A 27758-nucleotide genomic window follows, 5' to 3' on the forward strand; every position below is an offset into this window, starting at 1 on the left:
TCCCCAACAGAAGCCCTCTCATTTTCTGCCACCCTCTTCCCAGGCCCGGCTCGGTATCACTCCGCCATCTCGGTGTCAGACACGTCCCGAGGCTGGCTCCCATCAGGCTCAGGTTCCCTCAGCCAGGATGGAGCTGGGACTGGCTGCAGATGGAGTGACTCTCATCCCCAGGAAGTGGTAACAATGCATCTCCGAAGGAGACAGCTATAGGGTGTCATCAAAACAATCCCATCACCTGACGCCTGGAGGCCACGGGCACATAAAGAAAGGGCTCCGACAGGGTGAATGAAATACCTGGGCTAACGCTTCTAAATCAAGAGAAGACCTGGGGGCAGCATTTCATCATGTGTCGCCAACCTGAGCCATTGCAGAGGGGCTCACCCTCATACGAACCAGGGAAGGTGGACGGCTGGGCGCAATCAATGAAAACAACGTCTGCAGTCAAACGTGATGCTAGAATTCAATTTCTTTGGTAAGTTCACTACTTTAATATTTGTATTCCTCTTAATGTTGTCACCATTCCAAAAGCTTGTGCAAATCCGTGCATCCTAAAGGCGGCGTCCAGGCCCCATCCACTTTGCAGGAGCAATGCAATTTTCGTATAGGCTAGGGCCTTATTGGGCCTGTACAGAGGAGCGCTGACACACGACAGCCACATTACCCCTCAGCATGGTGTAGAGCAGTGTTCATGCAGGCTTCAGTCTTATTGGGGCTGTATAGAGCCGCGTTTGCACAAGCTGCAGCCTCAATGGGCCTCCTCGGTGCTAGGTAGACCAGGCTAACGTATCATTGGGCCTCCTCAGTGCTAGGCAGACCAGGCTAACGTATCATTGGGCCTCCTCGGTGCTGGGTAGACCAGGCTAACGTATCATTGGGCCTCCTTAGTGCAGGCTAGAGAAGCGCTCCCACAAGCTGCAGCCTCAATGGCCCTTCTCAGTGCTCGGTAGACCAGGCTAACGTCTCATTGGGCCTCCTCGGTGCTGGGCAGACCAGGCTAATGTATCATTGGGCCTCCTCAGTGCTGGGCCGACCAGGCTAACGTATCATTGGGCCTCCTCGGTGCTAGGCAGACCAGGCTAACGTATCATTGGGCCTCCTCGGTGCTGGGTAGACCAGGCTAACGTATCATTGGGCCTCCTCGGTGCTGGGTAGACCAGGCTAACGTATCACTGGGCCTCCTCGGTGCTGGGTAGACCAGGCTAACGTATCATTGGGCCTCCTTAGTGCAGGCTAGAGAAGTGCTCCCACAAGCTGCAGCCTCAATGGCCCTCCTCAGTGCTCGGTAGACCAGGCTAACGTCTCATTGGGCCTCCTTAGTGCAGGTTAGTGCAGCGCTCGCACAAGCCGCAGCCTCAATGGGCCTCCTTATCACGGGGTGGGCCTGTGCTCACAGGCTTCAGTCTTACTGGCCCTGTATAGCAGTGTTTGCACGGACTGCAGCTTCAATGGGCCTCCTCAGTGCTAGGTAGACCAGGCTAACGTTTTATTAGGCCTCCTTAGCGGAGGTTAATGCAGCTCTCGCACAAGCCGCAGCCTCAATGGGCTTCCTTATCACGGGGAGGTCCAGTGCTCACAGGCTTCAGTTTTACTGGCCCTGTAACGCAGTGTTTACACAGACTGCAGCCTCAATGGGCCTCCTCAGTGCTAGGTAGACCAGGCTAACGTCTCATTGGGCCTCCTTAGTGCAGGTTAATGCAGCGCTCGCACAAGCCGCAGCCTCAATGGGCCTCCTTATCACAGGGTGTGCCTGTGCTCACAGGCTTCAGTCTTACTGGCCCTGTATAGCCGCGTTTGCACAGACTGCAGCCTCAATGGGCCTCCTCAGTGCTAGGTAGACCAGGCTAACGTCTCATTGGGCCTCCTTAGTGGAGGTTAATGCAGCGCTCGCACAAGCCGCAGCCTCAATGGGCCTCCTTATCACGGGGTGGGCCTGTGCTCACAGGCTTCAGTCTTATTGGCCCTGTATAGCCGCGTTTGCACAGACTGCAGCCTCAATGGGCCTCCTCAGTGCTAGGTAGACCAGGCTAACGTCTCATTGGGCCTCCTTAGTGGAGGTTAATGCAGCGCTCGCACAGTCCGCAGCTTTAATGGGCTTCCTTATCACGGGGTGGGTCTGTGATCACAGGCTTCAGTCTTATTGGGCCTGTATAGAGCAGAGTTCGTCTTTTGAGCCTGTTAAGAGTAGCATTTGCACAGGCTGCAGCCTCAATGCAACGCCTTCATACCGGGTAGGGCAGCGTCTGCACGCGCTTCAGCCTTATGGAGACTGTGTAGAACGCCGCTCTCACAGGCTACAGCCACACTGGACCTCCTCAGTGCTGCGTAGAGCAGCGTTCGCACAGACCTCATCCTTACTGGGCCTCCTCAGTGCTGTGTACAGCATCACTAGCACAGGCTGCAAACTCTTTGTGACTCGGCGATGTGGTGCAGAATCTTTAGGGAAAGTAAGCAAGGAGCCCGACTTCACAGTCTTGTGTTTTCTTGGACAGAGGGGGGATGACATGGCAACTCTGCAAAGGTCGTAGGGGAGTATTAACGGAGGTGTATGGTTGGTCCCCATATAAAATAGCCCAGACCAGCTACACAATTAATGGAAAATGCTGCCAAAGGTATTTCAGCAGTTTAGCTACATTATCTCATTCTATTAAAAAAGAGAGGGCTGTTTCACACCCTTTAAAAAATATATACTTTACATCAAGCTCATGGCACACTCTTACTCTAGAATCCTTCCAGAATGCTTAGAGACTACAGCCATTTCCATACATTACTTTCAGGAAGGAGGGGTGCAGCAGAAAGAACGCTATGCTAGATCAAGCAGGGGTAGGCAGGAGGGAGGTGACCGAACCCTTTAGCGGTCTCCATTGGAGATTCAACCGTACCGCTTCGAAAGGGAACCTGCATGGTCTTCTCCTACAGATACAAACCACTACCAGAGCAGCAGCACTGCCGGCAGCGACTGGAAGACTATGCCACGATCTCAAATACAAACCACAACCAGAGCAGCAGCTCTGCCGGCAGCGACTGGAATCCTATGCCACGATGATCTCAAATACAAAACCACAACCAGAGCAGCAGCACTGCCGGCAGCGACTGGAAGACTATGCCACGATGATCTCAAATACAAACCACAACCAGAGCAGCAGCACTGCCGGCAGCGACTGGAAGACTATGCCACGATGATCTCAAATACAAAACCACAACCAGAGCAGCAGCACTGCCGGCAGCGACTGGAAGACTATGCCACGATGATCTCAAATACAAAACCACAACCAGAGCAGCAGCACTGCCGGCAGCGACTGGAAGACTATGCCACGATGATCTCAAATACAAACCACAACCAGAGCAGCAGCACTGCCGGCAGCGACTGGAAGACTATGCCACGATGATCTCAAATACAAACCACAACCAGAGCAGCAGCAGCACTGCCGGCAGCGACTGGAAGACTATGCACAATGAGCTCATATACAAACCACTACCGGAGCAGCAGCACTGCCGGCAGCGACTGGAAGACTATGCCAAGATGATCTCAAATACAAACCACAACCAGAGCAGCAGCACTGCTGGCAGCGACTGGAAGACTATGTCATGATGATCTCAAATACAAACCACAACCAGAGCAGCAGCACTGCTGGCAGCGACTGGAAGACTATGCACAATGAGCTCATATACAAAACACAACCAGAGCAGCAGCACTGCCGGCAGCGACTGGAAGACTATGTCATGATGATCTCAAATACAAACCACAACCAGAGCAGCAGCACTGCCAGCAGCGACTGGAAGACTATGCACAATGAGCTCATATACAAAACACAACCAGAGCAGCAGCACTGCCGGCAGCGACTGGAAGACTATGCCACGATGATCTCAAATACAAACCACAACCAGAGCAGCAGCACTGCCGGCAGCGACTGGAAGACTATGCACAATGAGCTCATATACAAAACACAACCAGAGCAGCAGCACTGCCGGCAGCGACTGGAAGACTATGTCATGATGATCTCAAATACAAACCACAACCAGAGCAGCAGCACTGCCGGCAGCGACTGGAAGACTATGCCACAATGAGCTCATATACAAACCACAACCAGAGCAGCAGCACTGCCGGCAGCGACTGGAAGACTATGCACAATGAGCTCATATACAAACCACAACCAGAGCAGCAGCACTGCCGGCAGCGACTGGAAGACTATGCCACGATGATCTCAAATACAAACCACAACCAGAGCAGCAGCACTGCCGGCAGCGACTGGAAGACTATGCCACGATGATCTCAAATACAAACCACAACCAGAGCAGCAGCAGCACTGCCGGCAGCGACTGGAAGACTATGCACAATGAGCTCATATACAAACCACTACCGGAGCAGCAGCACTGCTGGCAGCGACTGGAAGACTATGCCACGATGATCTCAAATACAAACCACAACCAGAGCAGCAGCACTGCTGGCAGCGACTGGAAGACTATGCCAAGATGATCTCAAATACAAACCACAACCAGAGCAGCAGCACTGCCGGCAGCGACTGGAAGACTATGCCACGATGATCTCAAATACAAACCACAACCAGAGCAGCAGCACTGCCGGCAGCGACTGGAAGACTATGCCACGATCTCAAATACAAACCACAACCAGAGCAGCAGCTCTGCCGGCAGCGACTGGAAGACTATGTCATGATGATCTCAAATACAAACCACAACCAGAGCAGCAGCACTGCTGGCAGCGACTGGAAGACTATGCACAATGAGCTCATATACAAACCACTACCAGAGCAGCAGCACTGCCGGCAGCGACTGGAAGACTATGTCATGATGATCTCAAATACAAACCACAACCAGAGCAGCAGCACTGCTGGCAGCGACTGGAAGACTATGTCATGATGATCTCAAATACAAACCACAACCAGAGCAGCAGCACTGCCAGCAGCGACTGGAAGACTATGCCACGATGATCTCAAATACAAACCACAACCAGAGCAGCAGCACTGCCGGCAGCGACTGGAAGACTATGCCACGATGATCTCAAATACAAACCACAACCAGAGCAGCAGCACTGCCGGCAGCGACTGGAAGACTATGCACAATGAGCTCATATACAAAACACAACCAGAGCAGCAGCACTGCCGGCAGCGACTGGAAGACTATGTCATGATGATCTCAAATACAAACCACAACCAGAGCAGCAGCACTGCCGGCAGCGACTGGAAGACTATGCCACAATGAGCTCATATACAAACCACAACCAGAGCAGCAGCACTGCCGGCAGCGACTGGAAGACTATGCACAATGAGCTCATATACAAAACACAACCAGAGCAGCAGCACTGCCGGCAGCGACTGGAAGACTATGTCATGATGATCTCAAATACAAACCACAACCAGAGCAGCAGCACTGCCAGCAGCGACTGGAAGACTATGCACAATGAGCTCATATACAAACCACAACCAGAGCAGCAGCACTGCCGGCAGCGACTGGAAGACTATGTCATGATGATCTCAAATACAAACCACAACCAGAGCAGCAGCACTGCCAGCAGCGACTGGAAGACTATGCCACGATGATCTCAAATACAAACCACAACCAGAGCAGCAGCACTGCCGGCAGCGACTGGAAGACTATGCCACGATGATCTCAAATACAAACCACAACCAGAGCAGCAGCACTGCCGGCAGCGACTGGAAGACTATGCACAATGAGCTCATATACAAAACACAACCAGAGCAGCAGCACTGCCGGCAGCGACTGGAAGACTATGTCATGATGATCTCAAATACAAACCACAACCAGAGCAGCAGCACTGCCGGCAGCGACTGGAAGACTATGCCACAATGAGCTCATATACAAACCACAACCAGAGCAGCAGCACTGCCGGCAGCGACTGGAAGACTATGCACAATGAGCTCATATACAAAACACAACCAGAGCAGCAGCACTGCCGGCAGCGACTGGAAGACTATGTCATGATGATCTCAAATACAAACCACAACCAGAGCAGCAGCACTGCCAGCAGCGACTGGAAGACTATGCACAATGAGCTCATATACAAACCACAACCAGAGCAGCAGCACTGCCGGCAGCGACTGGAAGACTATGCACAATGAGCTCATATACAAACCACAACCAGAGCAGCAGCACTGCCGGCAGCGACTGGAAGAATATGCCACGATGAGCTCAGATACAAACCACTACCAGAGCAGCAGCACTGCTGGCAGCGACTGGAAGACTATGCCGCGATGATCTCAGATACAAACCTCTACCGGAGCAGCAGCACTGCCGGCAGCGACAGGAGAACTATGCCACGATGATCTCACTGCGGACATGTGCTTCCCCTCAAGGCATATCCTGCAGATTGTAAAGAAAGAAACCACCAACCCTTCAACTACTCTCAACTGATACCTAGGTGGAAGTTCACCAGGAAGACCCAGTCAGTTCAGAGTTTGCTTGGGGGCTCTAGAGGCAAGTGGGCCAGATCTGTGACCCTAAAATACTGAGCTAAAGATGGGGTGATAGGACTAGGTGGTTCTGCAGTCTCCACCACCCTACTCATTACTAGCATAATCAAGTAGTACACAAAGGAGACGGACTCTCGGTTGTGGTGCACCCTGCCCGCCAGGGTTCAGACTTGGCACATGTTAAGGATAATAACAGGAGATGCCCAGTTCTCCTATGCTGCAAACAGGTCCATGTCTAGATAAACCCTACTGTGACTGTTTCATAGAACTGCCATAAACCCCACTGTCTAAAGGGAATCTGACTAAAGTGCTCTTGACTTTGGAACAATTTCAACATCAAACAAAGTCCCTGGGCAAATCCATGAGTGAGAATGCTACTTGCAGATTACTGGAACACAAACGGTGTCATGAATTGTGATGGAGGCTGTCAGAACTACAGTCTCTCTCAGACATTGCTATATTTAGACAATTTATATTCCGGTCTAGAACTCAAAATGTTCTGTCTTGAGGGCCAGGAAGTAACGGAAGAGGTATCAACTCCCTACCAGCCCCAGAAGAACCACCCCCACTGCCTTTGCAGAGACCTGAGGTTGTCCTTCCATTGTCACAGATGTTGGATGTCTGCAGAGGACAGGTGTGAGGAAGAGCAGACCCAGTTCACAATAGCCCCGGCATCCTTGAGATGTCTTGGTTTGGACTCCGTCTATTCCAATCTTGCCAGGCAGACTGTGTTGTTGGGATTCTTCCAAAAGTCCTTGCAGTAAGTTCACCGGCTGATGTCTGGGGATACCAGAACCGCTACAGAGGAGGTACGAGACACTCTCAGTAGGTGATTTTCATGTCTTGTGTGTTTTACCCAGATTCTGTTCCAAAAGCTGGTGCTACTTTCGCACTGGGATCTGGTACTCGGTTGAAACCTCTACAAGACCAAAACTCATTAAGGACAGAGCTTCCAACAGCCGTAGAGATGTCAGGACAATCGTAACAAAAACCTCATCCATGACTTGCTACACATGCTAAGGCGGCTTTCTTCTTTAACCAGCCACAGTACATGAGCGGAGGCAGCTCTCACTCTTTCCATTATTGTACGTGCTCACAGGGCATCAGCGAGTGCCGCCCGAGTCTAGCACCGACTAGGATACTAGGCCTAGCTGCAAGGTAACCAGTAACGCAGTTAGTCCTGAGTATCAGGACCCAATTTAGTTTGTCTTAATAGCCAGCCACCGGCTTTTTGCGACATAAGTTAACAGAGCCCTTCATCACTCAAAAGATCCAATGTCCAGGGCTCTTCCATCTCACCATCTCAACACTACACCTCATCCCAATCGCTCTAGTCTTCTAATGATGAGCTGGTTACCCCATATTTCTGCAAAGCCTGGCAGAGCAATTGCCTTTTTAATTTCTTCAGCCCCGCTGTGAAATTCTAATCTAGCCACATGGGATACGTACAGTTATTCTTAAAAAGTATTACTTACTCCGGCACTATGTAACGTTTGTTGAGATTCCTATTTAGGATTTACTCAATACTAGGACAACTTTGAAGACCAAAGCGATCCTCGCAGATGTCCAGGATGTTCAGTGTCCATTTAGGCTCAGTGAAATGGTTCACCTTGGTTGTCTGTTGAACACCTGTCAGCATCTTTTGTGGTCTGGACCACATGTGGCAGCTGCCATAAGCCATCACCCGCTAAGAACTAGTCACCCTAGTGAAGAAGCCGACAGCTAGGTAAGTTCACCTGTTCCAGAAGTTGTACTCTCTGGATTCCTCGTTAGGAGGACAAGAACTGAAACCAACTATTCCTCCAGCCTTCCCATCTAGAATGTGCATAGGTTTGGAAGCAAGGAGAGAAACAAGTTCCCAGTCAATGAAACTAGACATCCAACTCTTCTACTGGTGCCCACCGGGGAGAGGGGTCTCCAGCAAAGGTCTTCCAGAGTCTCCGACCTATAGCCAGATCGAAGGACTGGTGAACACAGCCATCCAACGTCCAGGTCTGACAACTTGTAAAACAGAGCAAAGTTGCTTTCTTTTAACTGTCACTTAGAAATGCCGCAGATATGGGGAAAATATATATATTTTTTAAACTAGAAAGAATCTAAACAAAACTGTATTGAAAATGGTTCAAAAAGAAATTGGTGCTGAGCAGGAAGCCTGCAGACCTGAAAAAAATAGTGCTTTGTGGGGAAATAAAATCTTAAAATAATTGCAGTTGGCAGTGTGGCAAGCTCACTTCAGTGGCAGCAGCAAAAATAATAATTTGGAAATGGCTGTCGCTCTCAGCATTCAGGGGAAAGTGAGTTCCCATGGACACGGTGGCATGGGACATGGTTGTAGTGTTTCATATTGCAACCGCCTGTCCATCAACGGTTAGGATTCTGCTGAGGAAGAGCTATAGTGAAGGACAGGTGATGTGGTATGATGTGTGCCCGTGACACAGCGACTCACCGCCCTTACTCATGCCTAACACGGGAACTCCACATCGCTGGTTCCATGTTTTAGTGAAGACAATAAACATGGGTGACAAGCAGTTGTGGCCTCTGATCTCCAAAACACACCCTAGATATCCAGCACTCACCTCTACGCAGCCTGCGAACACTAAACTGACCCTTCACCCCATGACAATGATGATGAGTGCAACATGATAGTGAGCTTACCCACCTTGGTTACCCTCATGTATGTGAGCCAGGCCCAATGTAACAGGGCTGCACACACTTCATGAGGGCAACCTCTGGACAATGTGCCTCAGTGGCAGGAATGGCTCCACACCTGAATGAAATGACCACAGCAAGTCATGTGAGAACTCCGGCGGAGAGGTTCCATATGGACACGCTCGGCCATCTCAAATCCACTTGCCATGCGCCTGCTGCAACTGAACGTCACTTTGAACAACGCTTGGCATGATGGCACATTGTGCAATGTTCAATGAGGAGAAAGGATGAGTGCAGGAGGGGTGGGGAGTACATGGACTATACATGGAGGATCGCTGCGCATGCGCATTCAGGGACGCTGGGGCACTTATGTGGAAACGGGGGTATCATGCAGGATGAGGGGCTAGCGGGGAGATTCAGGATGCAGGGAGGCAGCTCTCGAAAAGCAACACAAGTAGATTTCCTCAAGAGGGTGCCGTTCCCATCGCACTTACCAATAAGGATACCGGCCTTTGGTGAATTGGCTCTAAAGTCTTCCCCCGTTCCAGAAGCAAGGTGCCACCAGTGTCGCTACGGCAGCACCTTGAGTCTCGGAGGAGGGAACGGAACACAGAAAGCCATCATGTGACTGGTGAGGAGCATGCACAGGACTTTAACACGGACAAAGCCACACAAGGCTACTCGTGGGTGAACTGCTACTCCTCAGAGCTCCTGAGGTTTAACCACGTTAGTTTGCAGGCAGCGTGCAGGTGGCGGGGTACGCTCGGCCCTTGAGTGTGGGTGAATGCCACAGAGATGCAGGTGAATGGAGGGAGTGGAAAGCCATGACCACAAGTCACTTCCATCTTCACAGGAGATACAAGCCACTGTGATCCAATTCTTCAACGGAAAGATTGGAGGCAGATTCTTAGGGTGATCAGTCGAGAGTTAATTCAATATCAAAAATGGCTTGTAGGCAAGAGGAAGCTTCTGGTGGTCAACCTCAGCCCCTCTAGGAGGGGGGAGAAGTCAAAAGAGCCCAACTTCTGTAGGGTATGTAGTCATTGAAGAACAGGAGGAACTGACAGACATCCAGGAAACGGGTACCGCGTGTCTCCAATGCCCAATTAATAAAATCCTAAATTTTCTGACATGCACAGATGCGCAAGGAGAAGAAGACTAAAGCGTAGGAGGCAAGACCCACAGTGGTTTGCTGCAAGGCCTCAGACAAAGGAGGTTCTATGTAATGTGTACATTAATCATAACCTTGGAGAGGGTCTTCACCCGATTCCGTGGCATTCACGTATGCTCTAGGGCTCAAGTTGAGTAAGAGTGGGGTGCAGAGGACAGGCCTCTGTCCTCATACACCGAGGGCACAGCAAAGGGCAGCTAGATTTGAATGTATAAAGCCTCTCTGGAAATGGGCATTAAAAAAGGCAGGAGAGTAGCAAGAGGTAGTCCAGACTAGGCTGTTGCTACTGAAAGGATAAGGAGGGTTTCCGCAGAATCAACCCTCGCATGAGGCTGACTCTTTGCTGCCCTTATAGACACTTCGATAGAATTCAGTCTACAGGTCGGTCCTCCCCTCAAGAGAGACAGAGGTAGAAAGATAGGCACGGACCATCATCCCTGCTATAGATGGGCGGCTGGATTTTCACTTGAGTTCCCTGAAGGCCAGCGACACCGTGTGTGCACATCTGTCCAAGTCTGACCACAGGACTCCCCACCTGTCTTGTTTCATCTGAAGCAACTACTGCACCCCCATCGGGTGGTCACAGGCTTAGGGCGCCAGAGGCATAGGCAGCGATGCAGTCACTTGCAATCTCGATGGAGTTGTGGTCACTCTGGAGTCCAGGAGGAATCCTTGAAACAAAGAGCTAAAAGGATGATTCTTAGAAAGAGGACAGAAGCCAAGATGCAAACCGCGGAGACAAATTTACCGCCTTCCCCATCTGGAAACCACATGGCACTATTTATACTCTCTGTGTCGCCACGACGGCGGACATGTTAGAGGCCGTCTCTGAAGCCAAGCTGTGCTGTTTGTGCAGGATGCCTCAGCTGTAACTTTCAAGTCTAATTACTTGAGCTGACAAGCAGCGATAATGGAGGATACAGCTCAAGCACAGAGCGGTGGAGCACTAACCGCCTGCGAAAGCGACACGAGGAAGGTAGATCTATAATCCGTCCTCACCCTCTGCTGCAGTGCCAAAAAATATATCATTAGGAGTAGGAGAAGAGACGGAGAGCCTTTGGGCCCCACAATCCTTGTAATCCTTTTGTAATCACAAAGCGAGATGGAGGCGCCCAGGAAGAAGGGTGAAAGGCAATTCAGAAAAGAGGGGCAGAATGGACAAATCCATCCTCAAACAGCAAGCTAACGCAAGAGCGGCCCACTCTAAAGAAATAAAGGGATCCCCACTTCTTGGGTACAGCCCTTCACACAGAAGACGGCACTTCAATCACATGCATGTACTGTGACGCGTGGCACACAGGGTGGACTTTCCATGGGGTGCATGAGAAAAATGGACTGATCCAAGGGAGAGAGAGGCACTGGGCAGTAAGGAGACACTTCACATGAGAAAGGGGTGAAAAGACAGACTCCCAATCAGAGGGTTGTTGGGCAGAGAATAGAGAAATTCCATGAGAACAGAGACTCATGGGACCAAGAATAGAAAATCTGTCCATTGTGCCAGATGGCTGTTCATCAGAGGTGTAGATATGGAGCACCCAGGAAGGACTTGCTCTCAGAGATGGGCGACTAAAGGGTTCAGGGACACGACCGTCTCTCTAGAGCTCCAAGCACCCAAGATATTTGTGCTGCTGGTCGAACCCATACATGCCATTGGAAGGTCTAAGCTGGCAGGATCTCATAGGCCTCTCAGTGCAGTTTCTTTCAGCGGTAACAGACAGAATGATGAGGGTGAAGTCACGAAAGGTGCTCCATGCCAGCTTGCTGCTGTTGAAAACACTTCCCCTCTGGAGTTATGGTGTCTAGACACAGCAGGCCTTTCTGATAAAGAAAGAGAACTGGAACACTGTACATAAAGAAAAGAACAGGCACAACAAAGCAATAGAGCAAACGGATTTGCCTCTCCATGGAGAGGAGGCCATTTCATATGTTCAAAGTCTCCAGCTACCACCATTGATTTCCTGCGGGAGCGGGCGGTGCTGGCAGACATTTTCTGCTGGCCTCGTGCAGATGGTGGCTTCACAAGAAGTGTCGCGCAGCATGCGGGGTTAGCAAACAGCACAGAGGATGCAATGTTCATGCAGAGTTAACAAGTGTCCAATGCAACGTCCCCATCAGGCAGCGAGCATGCATGGATAACATCCCCAGCGCGCGTCGGCGACATTGTGGCACAGCTCAGCAAGCAGGTTTCAGGACGCGTCTGGTGGCGAGTCCAGGACCAATGGACCACCATCTACTCTCCCTACTAGGGAATGCTCCATCGAGGGTGGCGGGGTAGAGGGATAAGTAGTGAAAGGGACCAACCTTCTCGCTGATCTGAGAGATGAGATTTTGGTTTGATGGTGGAGTGCGATGAAGATGAGGAGGGAATAAAAAAAGACAAGGAAAAACACAGAGAGAGTAAAAACAGACCAAGCTTCATCTGGCAGCACACGCCACGGAGAGACCGTGAAAGCAGGAATGCAGTCACGAGCCTACAGCTTTGCACACTTATTGCAAGCTACAGCCACAAACACAACAAATTAACATCAACATAGAAATTCAAATCAAGAGCTGCCACCCAGAAAACCACAGTCTCACCATGTTCACACTCCGAAGGGATAAGCGGAGCAGCCAGCGACAGACTTTGCACTAACAAGGCCACCCTCAGTCACCAATACCCCACGATACAACCTCTACACACACTACTTGACTCGCTGCTCACACGTACAGCGCTCGAGAGACTGGTCACCCATGCATTGCTTCTTAACACATTGCTCACCCTTACCACACTCCAACATGTTGCTCACCCATGCTGTGCTTCTCGACATGCTGCTCACTCAGGACGCACTCCTTAACATGTGCTCAACTATGCCAGGCATCAACGTGATACTCACCCATCCCGTGCTTCTTGGCGTGCTCCGCGCTGATACCACACTGCTGGACATACTCCATACGTGTAGCACACAGCTGAACATGTGCTACACTCATCAGACCACCAGGCAGGACCTCACTATTAGAGGCAGCCCACACTGCATACATTACACCACTGGACGCACACTGCAGTGCTTGTCCCATTCCACACCTGCAAACGCCTGGACTCGCACCACATCAGTACCTTATTAATGTAGACGCTCACATCTGTACGGCTCCATCGGACACACTCCAGCCAGCTAACACAATTTAAACTCCACACCCAGACAACAGAAAGCATTAAACATATACAATAGCCTTGTCAGAATGTGGAGGAAATGTCTTGGTGGAAATGAAGACTTCGATGTTGGTTCTGGCATGGCCCACCCCAGCTCACTTCTAAGGCTCCACAACAAAGTACACCTGGGCACTTGAGAGAAGAACCATAGCACATCCCTCCCCCCCCCCCCCCCCCCACCCGAGCCTGCAGGGAGACAGTACCATCACCACAACATGTCTACCAATACACATAGGAAGTAAAACTGAAAAGGGGCAGAAAATAGGGAAGAGGGGACGCTGGCGTGTGGACCAGCCCGCTGCGACACTCTGTCCTGCAGAAGGAAACAGCACAGGGTTAGTAGCAAAGACATTGTACTGCAGAGAGGCTTCGAACTTTGCATTCATTTAGCAGGGCAGCCCTGGCTCAGAGGCTAGGGTGGACCACTGGACACCTCAAGAGATGTGGCAGAAGGCATTTTGAAACCAACCCTGAATAGAGGAAATACTGGGTCACTTGGTTAAGCATCACCTGTGGATACCTGTGCACAGCCCGCGAGTTACCAGATCTAACCCCACCATGGAACACAGCTCTGCACCATGCAGGTTCAGAAAATAAGCATGTTCAGTTAGGTAATGAAGCCATGTAATATGTAAGCTCTAAGAGACAATACAGCTTGTATTACAAACAAATAGTACATTTATCAAAATATTCGAAAAGAAACTTCAAAAGCCAACATGTTTCGTTACAATTCCAATTAGCGTGTTGCTTCATCAGGGCCAAGTACTCTTGAAATAGCTAAATCAATGAAAGAGCAATCTAAATTACAAATTAAACAATTAGTTGGATTGCATGCAATTGAATTTACGTTGTGTGGGTAATCTATTGTTTTGAGATTCAAGATGATAATTAAATGTGACAATTAACAGCCTTTTGTAAAGGCTATTTATAACGAGTATCAGGAAGTCGCCATGATAACTCTTTGACGGTTCTGTTTGCAGTGAATTTAACATCGTAGAGTGCTTAGGTCCCTGAAAAAGAACTCAGATGGCATCGGCTAGGAGGAGCCCACCTGAACCAGGTTACGCCCATGTACCTGAGGAATCAGAGTAGAGGCCCTTTCAGAAGACTGAGGTCACACAGCAGCCCACCTGGCCAGCAGGAGAGTGAATGAAGAGGTTGCTGGCCTTTGACGAGCTGGTGATCCTGTACCGTCCAACCCACATGTGCCCTTGTGGTGTCCATATGATCCTCTTCACTGGTCCAGAAGGACCAGCAGTTATTTCATATCAACATCCCCTGTATTTGCCCGGCTGGTGGGCCAGGAGTGTGCACTCATTCAGGAACCATCTTTCTAGTTGGTACAGTTTTTGAAGATACTATTACTCAAAGTTATACCTACAATCCTAAGCCCAAAATCAAGTTTCCAGTGGGGACTGGTGACGCCATTGTAGTCAGTGGGAGTCTCCAGTTCTACGAGGGCACCAGCGCTGGCTCAGAACTGGGTACTCCTGGAGATGCTTTGCCCACTCCATCTGTCTCCAATGAACAGAGAAGAAGCACATGGAACCTTCACTGGTTCTTTAACACTGGTGTCCTGAGCAGGACACCATAACCCCCCACCCCCACGCCTCGTTACTCACCACTGAGCTTGGATGTCTGGATCCAGAACCGTGTCTGTCACTTCTTTAGAGTGGAGTCCTAGATTTTTGGGCGGTGGGTTTTTGGGGCCTGGGATTTTTTTTAACTATATATTTCTTGTAGGTGCTGGAAGCTTGCCAGTGGAGGCTTGGGTGCACTTTACCTTGCCCACAGATTGGTAGAGGGTCCGTGTATATGTGAAGCAGGCCTTGTTGTGCACACACTGCGCAAGCAAGCTATGCCCTGGTGCCTCTTCCGCTGCTTGGGGTATCAAGTGAGTCTGAAGGAAAGGGGGTCTGAACTCAGCAGCACCTCCCAAACATCTTAGAACACAGGGGCTAGTCCAGTGGGATCACCCTGCATAATGCATGAGGGAGAGGCTGTGCATAGCGGAGAGTCAGAAGTATGCAGTGCACAGGGGAGAGTCGGCAATAGAGCAACAGTCAGGGCAGAGGAGAGAACCTGTAATATACAGTACAGAAACACAGTCACCGACAGAACAGAGCACAGCAGAGGGGAGGGTGTAATATACAGTACAGAGACCAGAGGGATCAACAGAACAATAATGTCAAGAGGGAGAATTTGTAGGCAACAGTGCAGAAGAGTCTAAGAGAGCTGATTCAAAGGGGCAGCACGTCTGGGAGAGGTAGTAACGGGCAGCATAGAGTGGAGGTCAACAGACGATGCTAGAACAGTCAGCAACAGGACTGATTGGAACAGACAGACGAGGCTACGAGTCCGCAACAGGCGATGAAGATGGAAGCGCCAGCAACGGCGGATGACGAGGGTGAGTCGGATGGACAGGAGGGTCACAGCACACATGGGAGAGTTGGTAATACAAGGAGTCTGTAGTAAGTGGCATAGGAGAAAGACATCTGTGCATACAGCGAAGGGGGGCGTAATAAGAGTGCAGAGTGGAGTCTTAGCAGTGTACAGGGGTAGTCTTCTGATAGAAGGAGAATACAACCTGCACTACGCATGCGACAAGACCTGGGCGCACACATAAAAGGAGCTTCTGTGCATGCACTTCAAGCAATGGCACCACGAGATATCCGCCCTCCTCCCTGCACTTTAAGCTCCATCGAGAGAGTGCACAGGACCCAGGTTTTGAAGGGCAGAGACATGAAAAGAAGGAAGATGGCACCAGAGCTGCCTCCATGCCTTGGTGTGTACACTGGTAGAAGCGATGCTTTAAATCTGGCCTCCAAATCACAGTTTTCTAAACAGAAACATCGGACTGATGCCAACTCGCTGCGGCGGACACTCTCATAACCCTGGCGAATGCACTTCAGAACTTAACAGCATCACTTGAGCCTCACGCCTCTCATTGGCCGGTTCTAATCTCAGTCAATGAGGGGGGAGGGTTGTCATCTCGAATCATACATGTTCAGTTCTCCTGTTCAAGTTATGGCATGGGGGAAGTGTTTCTGTACATCCCAAAGTCTGATCCAATCCAGTGCTAGGATTTAGGAGAGAAGTTACTTGCCTGCAACAATATTTGTGAATTGTCAAACTAGCGTAGATCCCTGTGCCCTGCATCATCCCGACATCTAGCAGTTGGGCTCAAAATATCATTGTTTATTGAAGCCTTAAAGGTTGTCCATGTACAAGCCCAAGGTGGCCGGCATTGGGTCCCAAAACCCCATCCATCTATTTTTTTGTTGAGCAAGTGTTGTGTGTTTGTTAGAGCCGAGACCGTGGCGGGGACTCCGTTTCCCTCGGTTTGTGCAAGTAAACCCCTTGTGTGGTGTTGCATTAAGAATCTGCACTGCCCTGTGGTGCACGTCTGTAAAATACTGAAGTTACCACCTAAGCATCTTGGCGAGACCTCTGCCCACACTGGGCTAATGTATACATATATAGAAATAATAAATACAGCGAATTACTAAGAGTCCAACAGCTGTCTTCATAATGCCTGCTTGCTACTTACCACATCTCAGAATGGATGCGATGGAAGTAAACCAACCAGCGCTGTATAGCGTTATGAAGCCCTTGGTTCTAAGCACACTGCGTCCAGTTCTAGAATATGGACCACAGAGGTGCTAGAACAGGGGTCACTGGCCCTTAGAAATGATTCCACGTTCACTCCATTACCTGTCGGACACACAGCAGTGGAAGCCGCTTCAAGGGCGATACCCCCTTTCCCCATCGGTGAAGCCAAGCTCCTCTCTACGCCTCTTGTCACTTGGTTCAGCCACAACAGTGTATGCGAGACCACCCCCTCAGGGCTGGCCAGGGCATGTGGCCTTTGACGCAGCCATCTTCATTACAGTTTGGGGTCACAGTTGGCCTCGCTCCGTCACTATCCAGCATCTTGGCTTCAGAGGCCAGGGAGGTGGCTATCAATAGTGCAGGTGGTGCAGTCACACCAGGGTCCATGGCTGTAGGGAGACATTGGCACCCTAGCTATGGTTGTATTGAACTATCCAACTGGCGCCACAGGGCCCATGCTCTCTACTTGCACTAGGGCCCAGGGAACACTACTTACGCCTCTCTTTGGTGTTACACGGTGGATTGTGTCGCACAAGTACAGCACGGTGGTGCTAGTGCAGCCGCCATTATATTCCCAGCATTCCTTTCTCTCCATATTTTCAAGGTCATCTGTAGACTCAGGTGCCTGAGCGCGCTTGTGGCACAGAGGGAGATGGACATTACCAGCCTTGCTTAAGAGCACCGTTGGTAACCTCCAGTGGCACCCGAGGCAAACCAAAGGGCGTTTTCTCATGCCGACATTGGCAAGACGACAGCCACAAACACGAGAACGGCTGCACTCTGTCACACCCCATAAGAAAGCACCGCAGAGTGCGGAACGCACATTAAACCCAAAGGGCCGTGAAGTCAAGTCTGGAGGTCCTGGAAGTCGACTTGCGAAATGCCAGGGGTAGCGGAGGTGATGACACATCCGTTGACCCCCTGAGAACATTACAGAATAGAAATACCAGGGCCGGACTGGGAACCAAAACCGGCCCTGACAAAGTGCCCCCCCACCCCTCCCCGGGGGGGGGGGAGGAGGGGTATTGGGGGTGCGGCCGAGCTCTTTACCAGGTCCGGTTTTCGTTCGATTTTGTTACAGGGCCGATTTTGCAGCTCGGCCCCCAGGGGCCCAAAACCGGCCCCCACCCGTGAGGCGCACCGGGGGATTGCCCGGTGCTCGCTACGCGAGGAGGAGTGTAATCTATAGGGCACTGCGGGTTTGGGACTCTGCCTCTCATCCTGTCCCAGGCGGGGTTCCAGATTCTGTCCACTCACGCCCCCCACTCCCCCGCTCCTCAGGCCGGTGCCGTCAATGGGAGGAAACCGGTGGAGTCGACTCCTGACCTCCGTCCCCCCCCCCCCCCCCTGTAAAGACGCCATCTTCAGATTGTGTTTATAGATTGCAAGAGATTGATGGCCATGTGTTGCAAGGGGCTTCCTAGGATATCTGCAGAATGCATTCCCAAAGCATCTCTCCTCTGATCAGCCTATCAAATCACAGCAATCAGAGTTAAGGGCTCCAATGTCATACATGCCAACATTTCAGAAGAGAAAAGTGGGAGATTTGAAAAAAAATCCACACAAAAAATCGGGAGAATGGGGCCTTCAATCGGGTTTCTGTCATGTATGGACTTTGGAAGTGTGCTGCTGCAGGATCGGGCATTTGAAAGCAAATTCACGTTTTTTTTATCCCCTTTCAGAAGCATGGAGCGCAATGGCAGGCAGAGAAAGAGGGGGATGCAATAGTTGTGCACTGGCCTGGCAGGTTGCGGTCAGTGCATACACCCCCCCCCCCCCTCCCTCCCCCGTCAGCCCGGGCTGAAACAGCTTCTGGCACACACACAGCTGCCCCCCCACCCCAGTACTTCACAGGTGTTTAAAAGACCATTCGGTTGTTAATGGGGCTTTGTTGGTTTTTCACCCCTTCTAGAGCCCCTGCATCGCCATTCTGACTATTGCTGGAAGAATTAGCACGTTACACATAACCAAGCCCTGTCAGCTGAAACCCCGAGGAATCGGGTTTTTGCTTGCAGGAATCCGGAGGCGGGAGACTAGCGTTCAAATCGGTAGTCTCACGCCTGAATCGGGAGTGTTGGCATGTATGCAATGTTCAATCACACACTCACTTCTCCAGGACACACCTCAAGTGCCCGGCGTCAGGATCGGATTCTGGCAAAAGCCGGAGAGATGCCGAAGATGGGACATTTGTACAGCGTGCTACTGATCCAGCGGGTGCCCATCCAGGTGGGTGGCCCAGCCCTGGCACTCTGCCTGCAAATGGTTTCTAACCTGGCACCACTAATCCTCGTAACGCCTCGTAAGGCAGCACTGCCACACTGAAGCGCGTCATTTCTATCCGTTGCATATCTTGGTGGCTGTACGTTTGACAGGCGTGTCGAGATCCAAGCGAACAACACGCACCATCTATGTGTACAAGCCTTGGAAACCTTAGGTTTGGTCTCCATTTAGAGGCTCACGGAGGCAGCTGCTCCTGTGTCAGAGGCTGCAAGGAGCTCGTGTGGAAGGCTTCTCTGGACCACTGAGAATAGAGCAGGGGTCCCCAACCTGGGATGCGAGATGGCATTTCAGGGGACGTGACAAAGAGGGAAGGTATGTACTGCATGCATAATAGTGAATGTGGTATTACTTTTGTAGGGGGTGAAAACATTACCCAGACATATTCTAGGGGTGTGGGACATAAAGGTTGTAACCCCTTGACTAGAGAGTTAGCTCACTCTACATACACTCACTCAGCAGGAGCTCACCCACATGCAGGCGAGGTCTGCTCCTGAAACAGGTGCCTAATGAAGAGATGTCCTCTAGAGGTGAGCGGTGGCAGCTAAGGATGTCCCCTCTGGCTACGCGTCTGACAGCGCGCCCTCTCTGGTGCATCATATCCGCTGGGCCTACTTGACACATTGTATTTCTGCTCACACAGCGAGCTGCAAGATAAGACGAGCGCGGAACCGTCGGCTGATCGCTGTCGATACCAGTAGGCCATCTGGTGCTCCTTGTTCAGGCAGCATTTCTTCCATTTCCTTTGAATAGAGACCATCACATCTTGTATAGTGGCAGGGTTGCAGTGCAAAGTGGCCCCCATGGCCATGAGCCCGGGGTGCCCGGTCGTGGAGGAGGAAAATGAGATAGCCGCCGTTTCGCCCGCGCCGCTCAACCTACAAGAAATGCTGACGCGCCTGAAGAGCGAAGTCCCGTCTCCTTCAAGACGCCATTTCCATTCCTCTTATCGCTCACACTTTATCACTGTCACATATCTGCTCTGTAGGCGAGCAGGACCTGTCACCGCGCGCACAAGTGAACAGAGATAGGGCTGATGCGACATGTCACTTTGGGAAACAAGGGCATCTCGCGCCTTCCTGAGAACAGGAGCGGGGAGGAGACGCTTACCACAGAAAGCCATGACCATGAATGTCCAATGAAGTCCAGCTCGCCTCGTACCACCTACAGAATTTCATCTCCCATGAAAGGAGGACCTCAGCAAAAGAGCCTTGTAACACTGACACAAGCCTGTCAGTGCCCTGGGCCATGCCAGGCTGGAAGATGAGAGGTGGCAGCAAGGTTTGCTCAGAATGGGCGAAGACTGATGGGTCCACAGGTACTCACAGTGAACAGCTATTGGACATTCACTGACAGACCCCGACAGACTACAGTGATGTGGAAAGTGTCCATCTGCTCACCTCCACGCCTTACAGGGTTGCTCGCCTGTTAGAGCAAACACACAAGCAGTGTCCCGAAGGGTGCGACAGAAATAAAGAAGTCACCAACCCTCACTAAAAGCTGGGTGAAGGCGTAAAGAGAAGACCAAGTTGCAGGCTTACGCGTCTCCACTGTAGGTGTTTTCTGTGGCGCCGGCTGCTTTATACATTATAAAAGGCCTTGAGGAACTTGAGCCACCTTGCAAATTCAAAACAAAGCAGGAACAATGTCTGAATGCATTGCTTCCTAAGTAGCGACCTCCCGCAAGACTCAACGACTGGGCTCTTTGTTCCATCAAGAGCAGTGCCCCTTTGCCAGATTTCACAGACATCAATTTGATGCGCCTAATTTTCAAATTAAGCGCGAAACAATGGTACGAACAGATGAAGCAAACAGCTTAGTTGAGATTCATGGAGCCAGAAATCCTCAGGTAAGACCGGTGGGGGAGGCTCTGGAGCCCGGGAGCGTCAGGTTAGACGGGTCAATGGGGGGCTTTGGAGCAGGAATCATCAAGTGAGACCAGTGGGGGAGGCTCTGGAGCCAGGGATCATCAAGTGAGACCAGTGGGGGAGGCTCTGGCGCCAGCGATCATCACGTGAGACCAGTGGGGGAGGCTCTGGAGCCAGGGATCATCATGTGAGACCAGTGGGGGAGGCTCTGGAGCCAGGGATCATCAAGTGAGACCAGTGGGGGAGGCTCTGGAGTCAGGGTTCATCAAGTGAGACCAGTGGGGGAGGCTCTGGAGCCAGGGATCATCAAGTGAGACCAGTGGGGGAGGCTCTGGCGCCAGCGATCATCACGTGAGACCAGTGGGGGAGGCTCTGGAGCCAGGGATCATCAAGTGAGACCAGTGGGGGAGGCTCTGGAGCCAGGGATCATCATGTGAGACCAGTGGGGGAGGCTCTGGAGTCAGGGATCATCAAGTGAGACCAGTGGGGGAGGCTCTGGAGCCAGCGATCATCAAGTGAGACCAGTGGGGGAGGCTCTGGAGTCAGGGATCATCAAGTGAGACCAGTGGGGGAGGCTCTGGAGCCAGGGATCATCAAGTGAGACCAGTGGGGGAGGCTCTGGAGCCAGGCATCATCAAGTGAGACCAGTGGGCGAGGCTCTGGAGCCAGGGATCATCAAGTGAGACCAATGGGGGAGGCTCTGGAGCAGGGATCATCAAGTGAGACCAGTGGGCGAGGCTCTGGAGCAGGGATCATCAAGTGAGGCCAGTGGGCGAGGCTCTGGTGCCAGGGACCATCAAGTGAGACCAGTGGGGGAGGCTCTGGAGCCAGGGATCATCAAGTGAGACCAGTGGGGGAGGCTCTGGAGCCAGGGATCATCAAGTGAGACAGTGGGGAAAGCTCTGGAGCCAGGGATCATCAAGTGAGACCTGTGGGGGAGGCTCTGGAGCCAGGGATCATCTAGTGAGACTGGAAGCAAAGGCTTTGGAGCCAGGGATCATCTAGTGAGACTGGAAGCAAAGGCTTTGGAGCCAAGGATCCTATGGTAAGAATGGTGTGGGAAGGGGTTCTGGAGCCAGGGAGCATCAGGTAGGAATGGTGGGGTCTGGAGTACAGGATTATCAGGTGATACCGGTAGGGGAGGCTCTGGAGCCAGGGATCATCAGGAGATACCAGTAGGCGAGGCTCTGGAGCCAGGGATCATCAGATACGTCTGGACGAGGGGGGTTCTGGAGACAGGGAGCGTCAGGTAAGACCCCTGGGGTGATGACGTTTCACCAGGCATGGTAAATGACTGGAACTGCCTCAAGCTGCAGACGTGTGAAGTGAAGTGGCCTGCCCCACACTGGAGATTAACCATAGCAACAAAGAAAAGACCGAGCTGGAGACTGGTTGCAGCAGGCAGAGGGTTGGTAACCCGCGGCGTACACATGCCAACATTCTAGGAGAGGAAAGTGGGAGATTCAAAAAATAATAATAATTGGGAGAGCATATTTCTCCCATTGACTTCTATTGAAGAAGAGGCAATTTCAGACGGGAGACAGGTTAAAAAAAGAAAGCCACTTTAGGCTTCAAAAATCAGGCGTCTCCCGTCTGAATCGGGTCTGTTGTCATGGTAGAAACAGCCCGATACCATGGTTCCTCCCTTTTCAGGTCGAATGTTGGTTTCTTAGGTGGATTACAACTAATGTTCCCTGTTTTCCATTTTTACTGAAATATAGACAAAAAACTTTTATTTTCTAGTCTGCATTTACTTTTAAATGTGGATAAAAACTGAAATCGGGTGCTTTTTGAGTGATTCTAAATTCTCTCTGCCATGACTACCAGGCCAATAGCTGTGTGGATTGATCGATCAGAGGGTTAAAAGGAAAGGGATTTTATAAAGAGGCTTGAACAGCAGTAGATATGCACAAGAGTAATACTGAAATTTGCATGTTTTCATGTAAGTGCATTGATTTTCGTCTGCGGGTGTTCATATCAATGAAACCTGGCAGGCATTCAAGCAAGACTGCATATTTATCAGTTAAATACATTTGGGAATATACCAGTTTCAGCGTAATTTTTTTTTCACAAAACCCAAAATAAATATAGGTAAAATTAGGAAAAAATAAATATGGATAAATACAGATAGAAATGTAAAAAAAAAAAATAAAAAAAAAAATACTATGAAACCGGGAGTAAAATTTTATTATTTCAAAAAACCGCTATGATCTGAATGCAGAGGACAAATCTGGACTCATCATAAAATATACACAGATATATGAGTTTTTAGCAGAGTGGCATCGACACTGCTTGTGCTGGAACCGAAGAAAAAAAGTCAGTGTAATTCCAAGAAGCATTCCATGAAAAACAACCACAGCCCAGTTTCTAAGGGGTCATGCGACGGCCCGGAAGCACAATCTGTTCTCGGACCAAAGGAAGTGGTAAAATTCAGGTTCAAAATCTAAATATGGCTATGTCACAGGAAGTGAGGACAGCAATGAAACAACATCACAATCTAACAGGCTTCTATTGACTTGAGCATGCAGATACCCTAATGGGGTAACCAGGGCCTACATGCGGGCGAGGAGCACACTGCTGGGCACCAACAGGGGTCCAGGTGGGAACGTGCTTACCTCGCACATACAGGTTCGCTGGCGCCGAGTAGCGAGTCCCCGCACTGTTGGTGGCCACGCACTCGTACTTCCCCTGGTCCGACTCTTCGCTGTTTTCGATCTGCAAGGCACCTGTACAAAATAGGGAGACAAGAGGAAGAAGAGGTTAGAAACTATCATTGCCCATGGAGGCATGTCCGCTAAAGCCCAGTTCCCAGCGCCACACTGGGTCCCAGACGGGCTCATGGGTGGCAAGATGGCGTCAGAGCTCCACGACAGGTGACTTGTGTCCTCAATGACAGACAGATGTTCATAGACACTCAATGTCGTCTATACATTGCCTTCAGCAGACAGATGTTCGCAACATCAAAAACAGATTAACAGGTACCCCTCGAGGAGGGAGGAGTAGAGTGGTGTTATGGCACCTAATGTTGGGTATAATTTCTCAACAGATGTTGACTGATGTTCTCAGCCTCCACATGTTGGATGGTGGTTTCCTTCAGAGACGGACCGATTTCGATGAATATCTGGATACAAGCTGCCCCGGCGACTGACTGATGGACACGGACAACGAATGTAGGGTGATAGGTGCCTTCAAAGGAGGACAGATGTTATTGGATTCCCACTGTTAAATGCAAAGCATCCTCAGAGACCGAGGCTGTCTCAGAGATGTGTACACATAGCAGAAAATCATCCTCGGAGACATCGGAGCCATCCAAATTTCTGGTGAGATTTTTATAGAACCCTTTTCTGTGCACAGCCTACCTCAGGTCCAGTCCACACAGCCAACTGGAAGGAATACTGCAGCTCTGTCAGTGATGACAGGAAGGGAATAGGACATACCTTACTCTGTGCTCACAAAGAACACATTCTGTATTTATAATCTTTACCAGACAGCTGAAAATACTCGGCATATTCCTACGACAGGCCATATCCTCACACACCATCCACTCATGGCAGGGACTTACACACACAGCAACAACTGCAGCAAGGTAAGTGGTTCAGCAGCTGCCCTCCAGGTTGCTCACAAGCTATGGACCAGTTTTCTGCTATAGTACAAATCTTACCAACTTTGCTTTTAGGAATTGCCCCTCAAGCTAATCACAAGGCTCGGATTGGCCCACTCACGCCTTGGGCACCCTTGGTAACCAAGAGAAGGGCACTAAAGCACCAACGAAGCACCCTTGTGTAACTAAACTCAGATGGTATGACTCCAGCTATGGACAACTAGACGAGTGCGATGCCTTTTCGTAGCATGTCAGATACCTGGCAGCTGAATCAGCCCTAGTTGAGACCGGAGAGGCTCGGAGTGAGACCACACAAGCTCACACTCCTCATGGACAACCTGTGTCCTCTCTAACCCCGTGTTGGATGCCTTATCGTATCATTTATGCTCTTCCGTTCCATTGGTGTAAATATCGGGAGTCTGTCTGTCTTCATGTAAAGCATTGGAACTGTTATTCACGCAGACGTCATCACTGGGTATGCGTTTGTGGCGTGTTAAAGCACGTAGAATACTACTTTTCGAAGATTTTTCTTGTGCTTCATGTAAGCAGCGAGAGATTAAGGCATCCATTATTTATACACAGCAACAATGCTAAAAAGAGAATTGACTGAATAAGACCTCTTGGGTTTCTGGCTAGTGAGAGTAGTAAAATAACTCACTCCACGCTGAGTTGGCCATGAACAAGACCTTCTGCAAGTCATGCTCAGCTGTTGGCAATTTGTTTTTTGAAATAGTCTTCATTCTGCCCGGGAAAGCGCCGGGTGGATCTGAAGACCGTGCCTCCCGGGATCAACTGAAAGGGTGACCAATGTCCAAGGAGAAAGGGAGATAGAAGGTCCAGGAAGAAGATCCACACCAAGAGGCTACAAGAGGCATTCATGGCGCAACTGCTAAGGTCCGCCCTCGCCATCAAACACTACCCAATCAACAATCCACTTTTGGTGGGATCGGAGAACAAAAACTACCAAGAGCCAGGGTGTCCCAGCAAGATCTTGCCCAATCGATCTTTGGAGTCCATTAGATGGGAGGGATCAAGACTGGCCGTCAAAGATGTCTAAATCCCAGAGGATTCCGCAGATGGTGGTCAAGGTGGAAAAGGTGAGCACTATATTGACGTGGCGGACTGAGCAGAGCTCTTCTATGTGGTCCTCTGACTGGGGAAAGGTTAGCTTCGACTGGTACATTTAAATCTCCTGACAGACTCGGAACTAAGCGCTGCCGTAGAGCCAATCACCCTGGTTTGGGCTACATGGAAACAAACCAGACGCACACACAGATGAGACTCCACACCTGTTATTGCTGACTGGCAAACTCAATGGGTTACGTTGTGTGTACGTGAGTGCATGCATATCATTTTAATACACAAATGAGTTTGTGTGTGTGGATAGTTGCAAATCTCTACCTCTTTTGGTGTGTGCACATTTTTGCACGTATGCAAGCCTATGAAAGGTCTTGTGTCTGATTACATGCACACTAACAGTCACATCTGTAAGCATCGGGCTGATAGTAACGCTTCTTATTAAGGCCAGGTGACTACACAGTAGGTCTTCCTGGACTGCCAGGTATCACGTGGCACCTGCCAACACCTCGATTAGGTGATCCAGCTGTACAGCAACTGAGTGCACAAGACGTGAAAAACATTTTCATTAGGCCGTCGTCATGGCAGTGCGAATGACTGACACTTTCTGGAAGTGTTCAAGAAGCCGAGGTCCCTCGGATGGACACAAGGGAGAGAGATGCGGATGGTGGGGGAGTTGTGGCCAGAGGAGGCTTTGAGTAGCTGAGTGGAAGCCAAGCTAGATACCAGCTGATCCTCCTTGAATCTGGAAGAGAGTTGGGGTGCGGGGAACACACAACCGAAAGATTCCTTGAGTTGGGGAAAAATGAAAGAGGAGGCTAGGACAGCTCTCGCCATCACTCAGTATACTGTATGCGCATGTTTGTTTGAACATGTCTGAATCCACAGCTAGCCCCTCTAACCTTAGCACTGAAAATGAATACCGGTTGTGGGTAGCAGAAGATCACCACCACACCACGTTTGTCAAAATATCTCAGCCTACTCTGGCGTCGGCTGCGACAGTCTGTTCCGCAGCTCTCTTTTAGTTGTGATGGAACAGCATCAATTTTGTCCTTGGTCCTAATATGGATGCCAGCTCAACGACAGGACTGCTATGAAGACTGATGTCATGATAGCGGTTTCTATACGAGATGAGCTTGCAGAAGAACATATCAGGTCAACACCCTAATTGGAGCTTCCAGTGAAGGGAGGTCCATGACTCCAACTCTGTCCAAGACAAAGCAGGAGAGAGAGTCTGTAGCTCTCCAGTAGATGGGTCTTTGGCCCACAGAGCCCCTCACAGCTCTTTTTACCATAGGTATGATGTTTAGTTGCAAAGTATTTACCAACCGGTGCAGAGACCCTCATAAGCCAACCATTGCCCAATCATGACGCTGCCGCCACAGATCTCTAGCAAGCCATGTACATGAGAACCACAAAGACAAGGTGCATGGGAAGAAGGGGATTGGATTGAGGTTGCGGGTCCAGTAAAAGATCCAAAAGGCTTTCACCAGGCAAAGAGTTAAAGGGAAGTTCTTTCTCATCCAACTACAAGCAGCAAGATGGCTTAAAGCTACATAAAGCATTTCATGGTGGTTCTCCATTCAATGTGGGGCATAAATAGGAATTACTTCCATAGTCTGAGAACTGTATATATTCTTGACAAATGCTGGTTCCATTTACTTTTTTTTAAACAAAAGCCCAGAACGGGTACTGAATGTAAGGTTTTATGTATGGAAAAGAAGCAACAGGTGCTGTGGTCCATGAATCAAAGTAACAATCCAGCTGGAAGAAGTGATGTGTGTGCATGTGTGTGTACAGAGACCACTGAAGATAGTTTTTACTGACCTCTGATAAATTGGCACACCAAACAGACATTGACACATCTAAT

At 50.3% G+C, this 27758-nt stretch overlaps 1 protein-coding gene across 6 annotated transcripts in view; it reads right to left on the reverse strand.

Moving 5' to 3' along the window:
• Positions 1 to 27758, reverse strand: part of PTPRF (protein tyrosine phosphatase receptor type F) — a 746312-nt gene that overhangs the window by 148800 nt on the left and 569754 nt on the right. For all 6 annotated transcript variants that reach the window (XM_085602951.1, XM_085602956.1, XM_085602955.1 and 3 more), the window contains one exon: positions 23826 to 23936. In XM_085602951.1, coding sequence (XP_085459077.1) covers positions 23826 to 23936 — 111 coding nt within the window. The remainder of the gene's footprint in view (positions 1 to 23825; positions 23937 to 27758) is intronic.

The sequence above is a fragment of the Triturus cristatus genome, chromosome 4_2, assembly GCF_964204655.1.
Source record: "Triturus cristatus chromosome 4_2, aTriCri1.1, whole genome shotgun sequence".
In the NCBI taxonomy this organism is placed as follows: domain Eukaryota; kingdom Metazoa; phylum Chordata; class Amphibia; order Caudata; family Salamandridae; genus Triturus; species Triturus cristatus.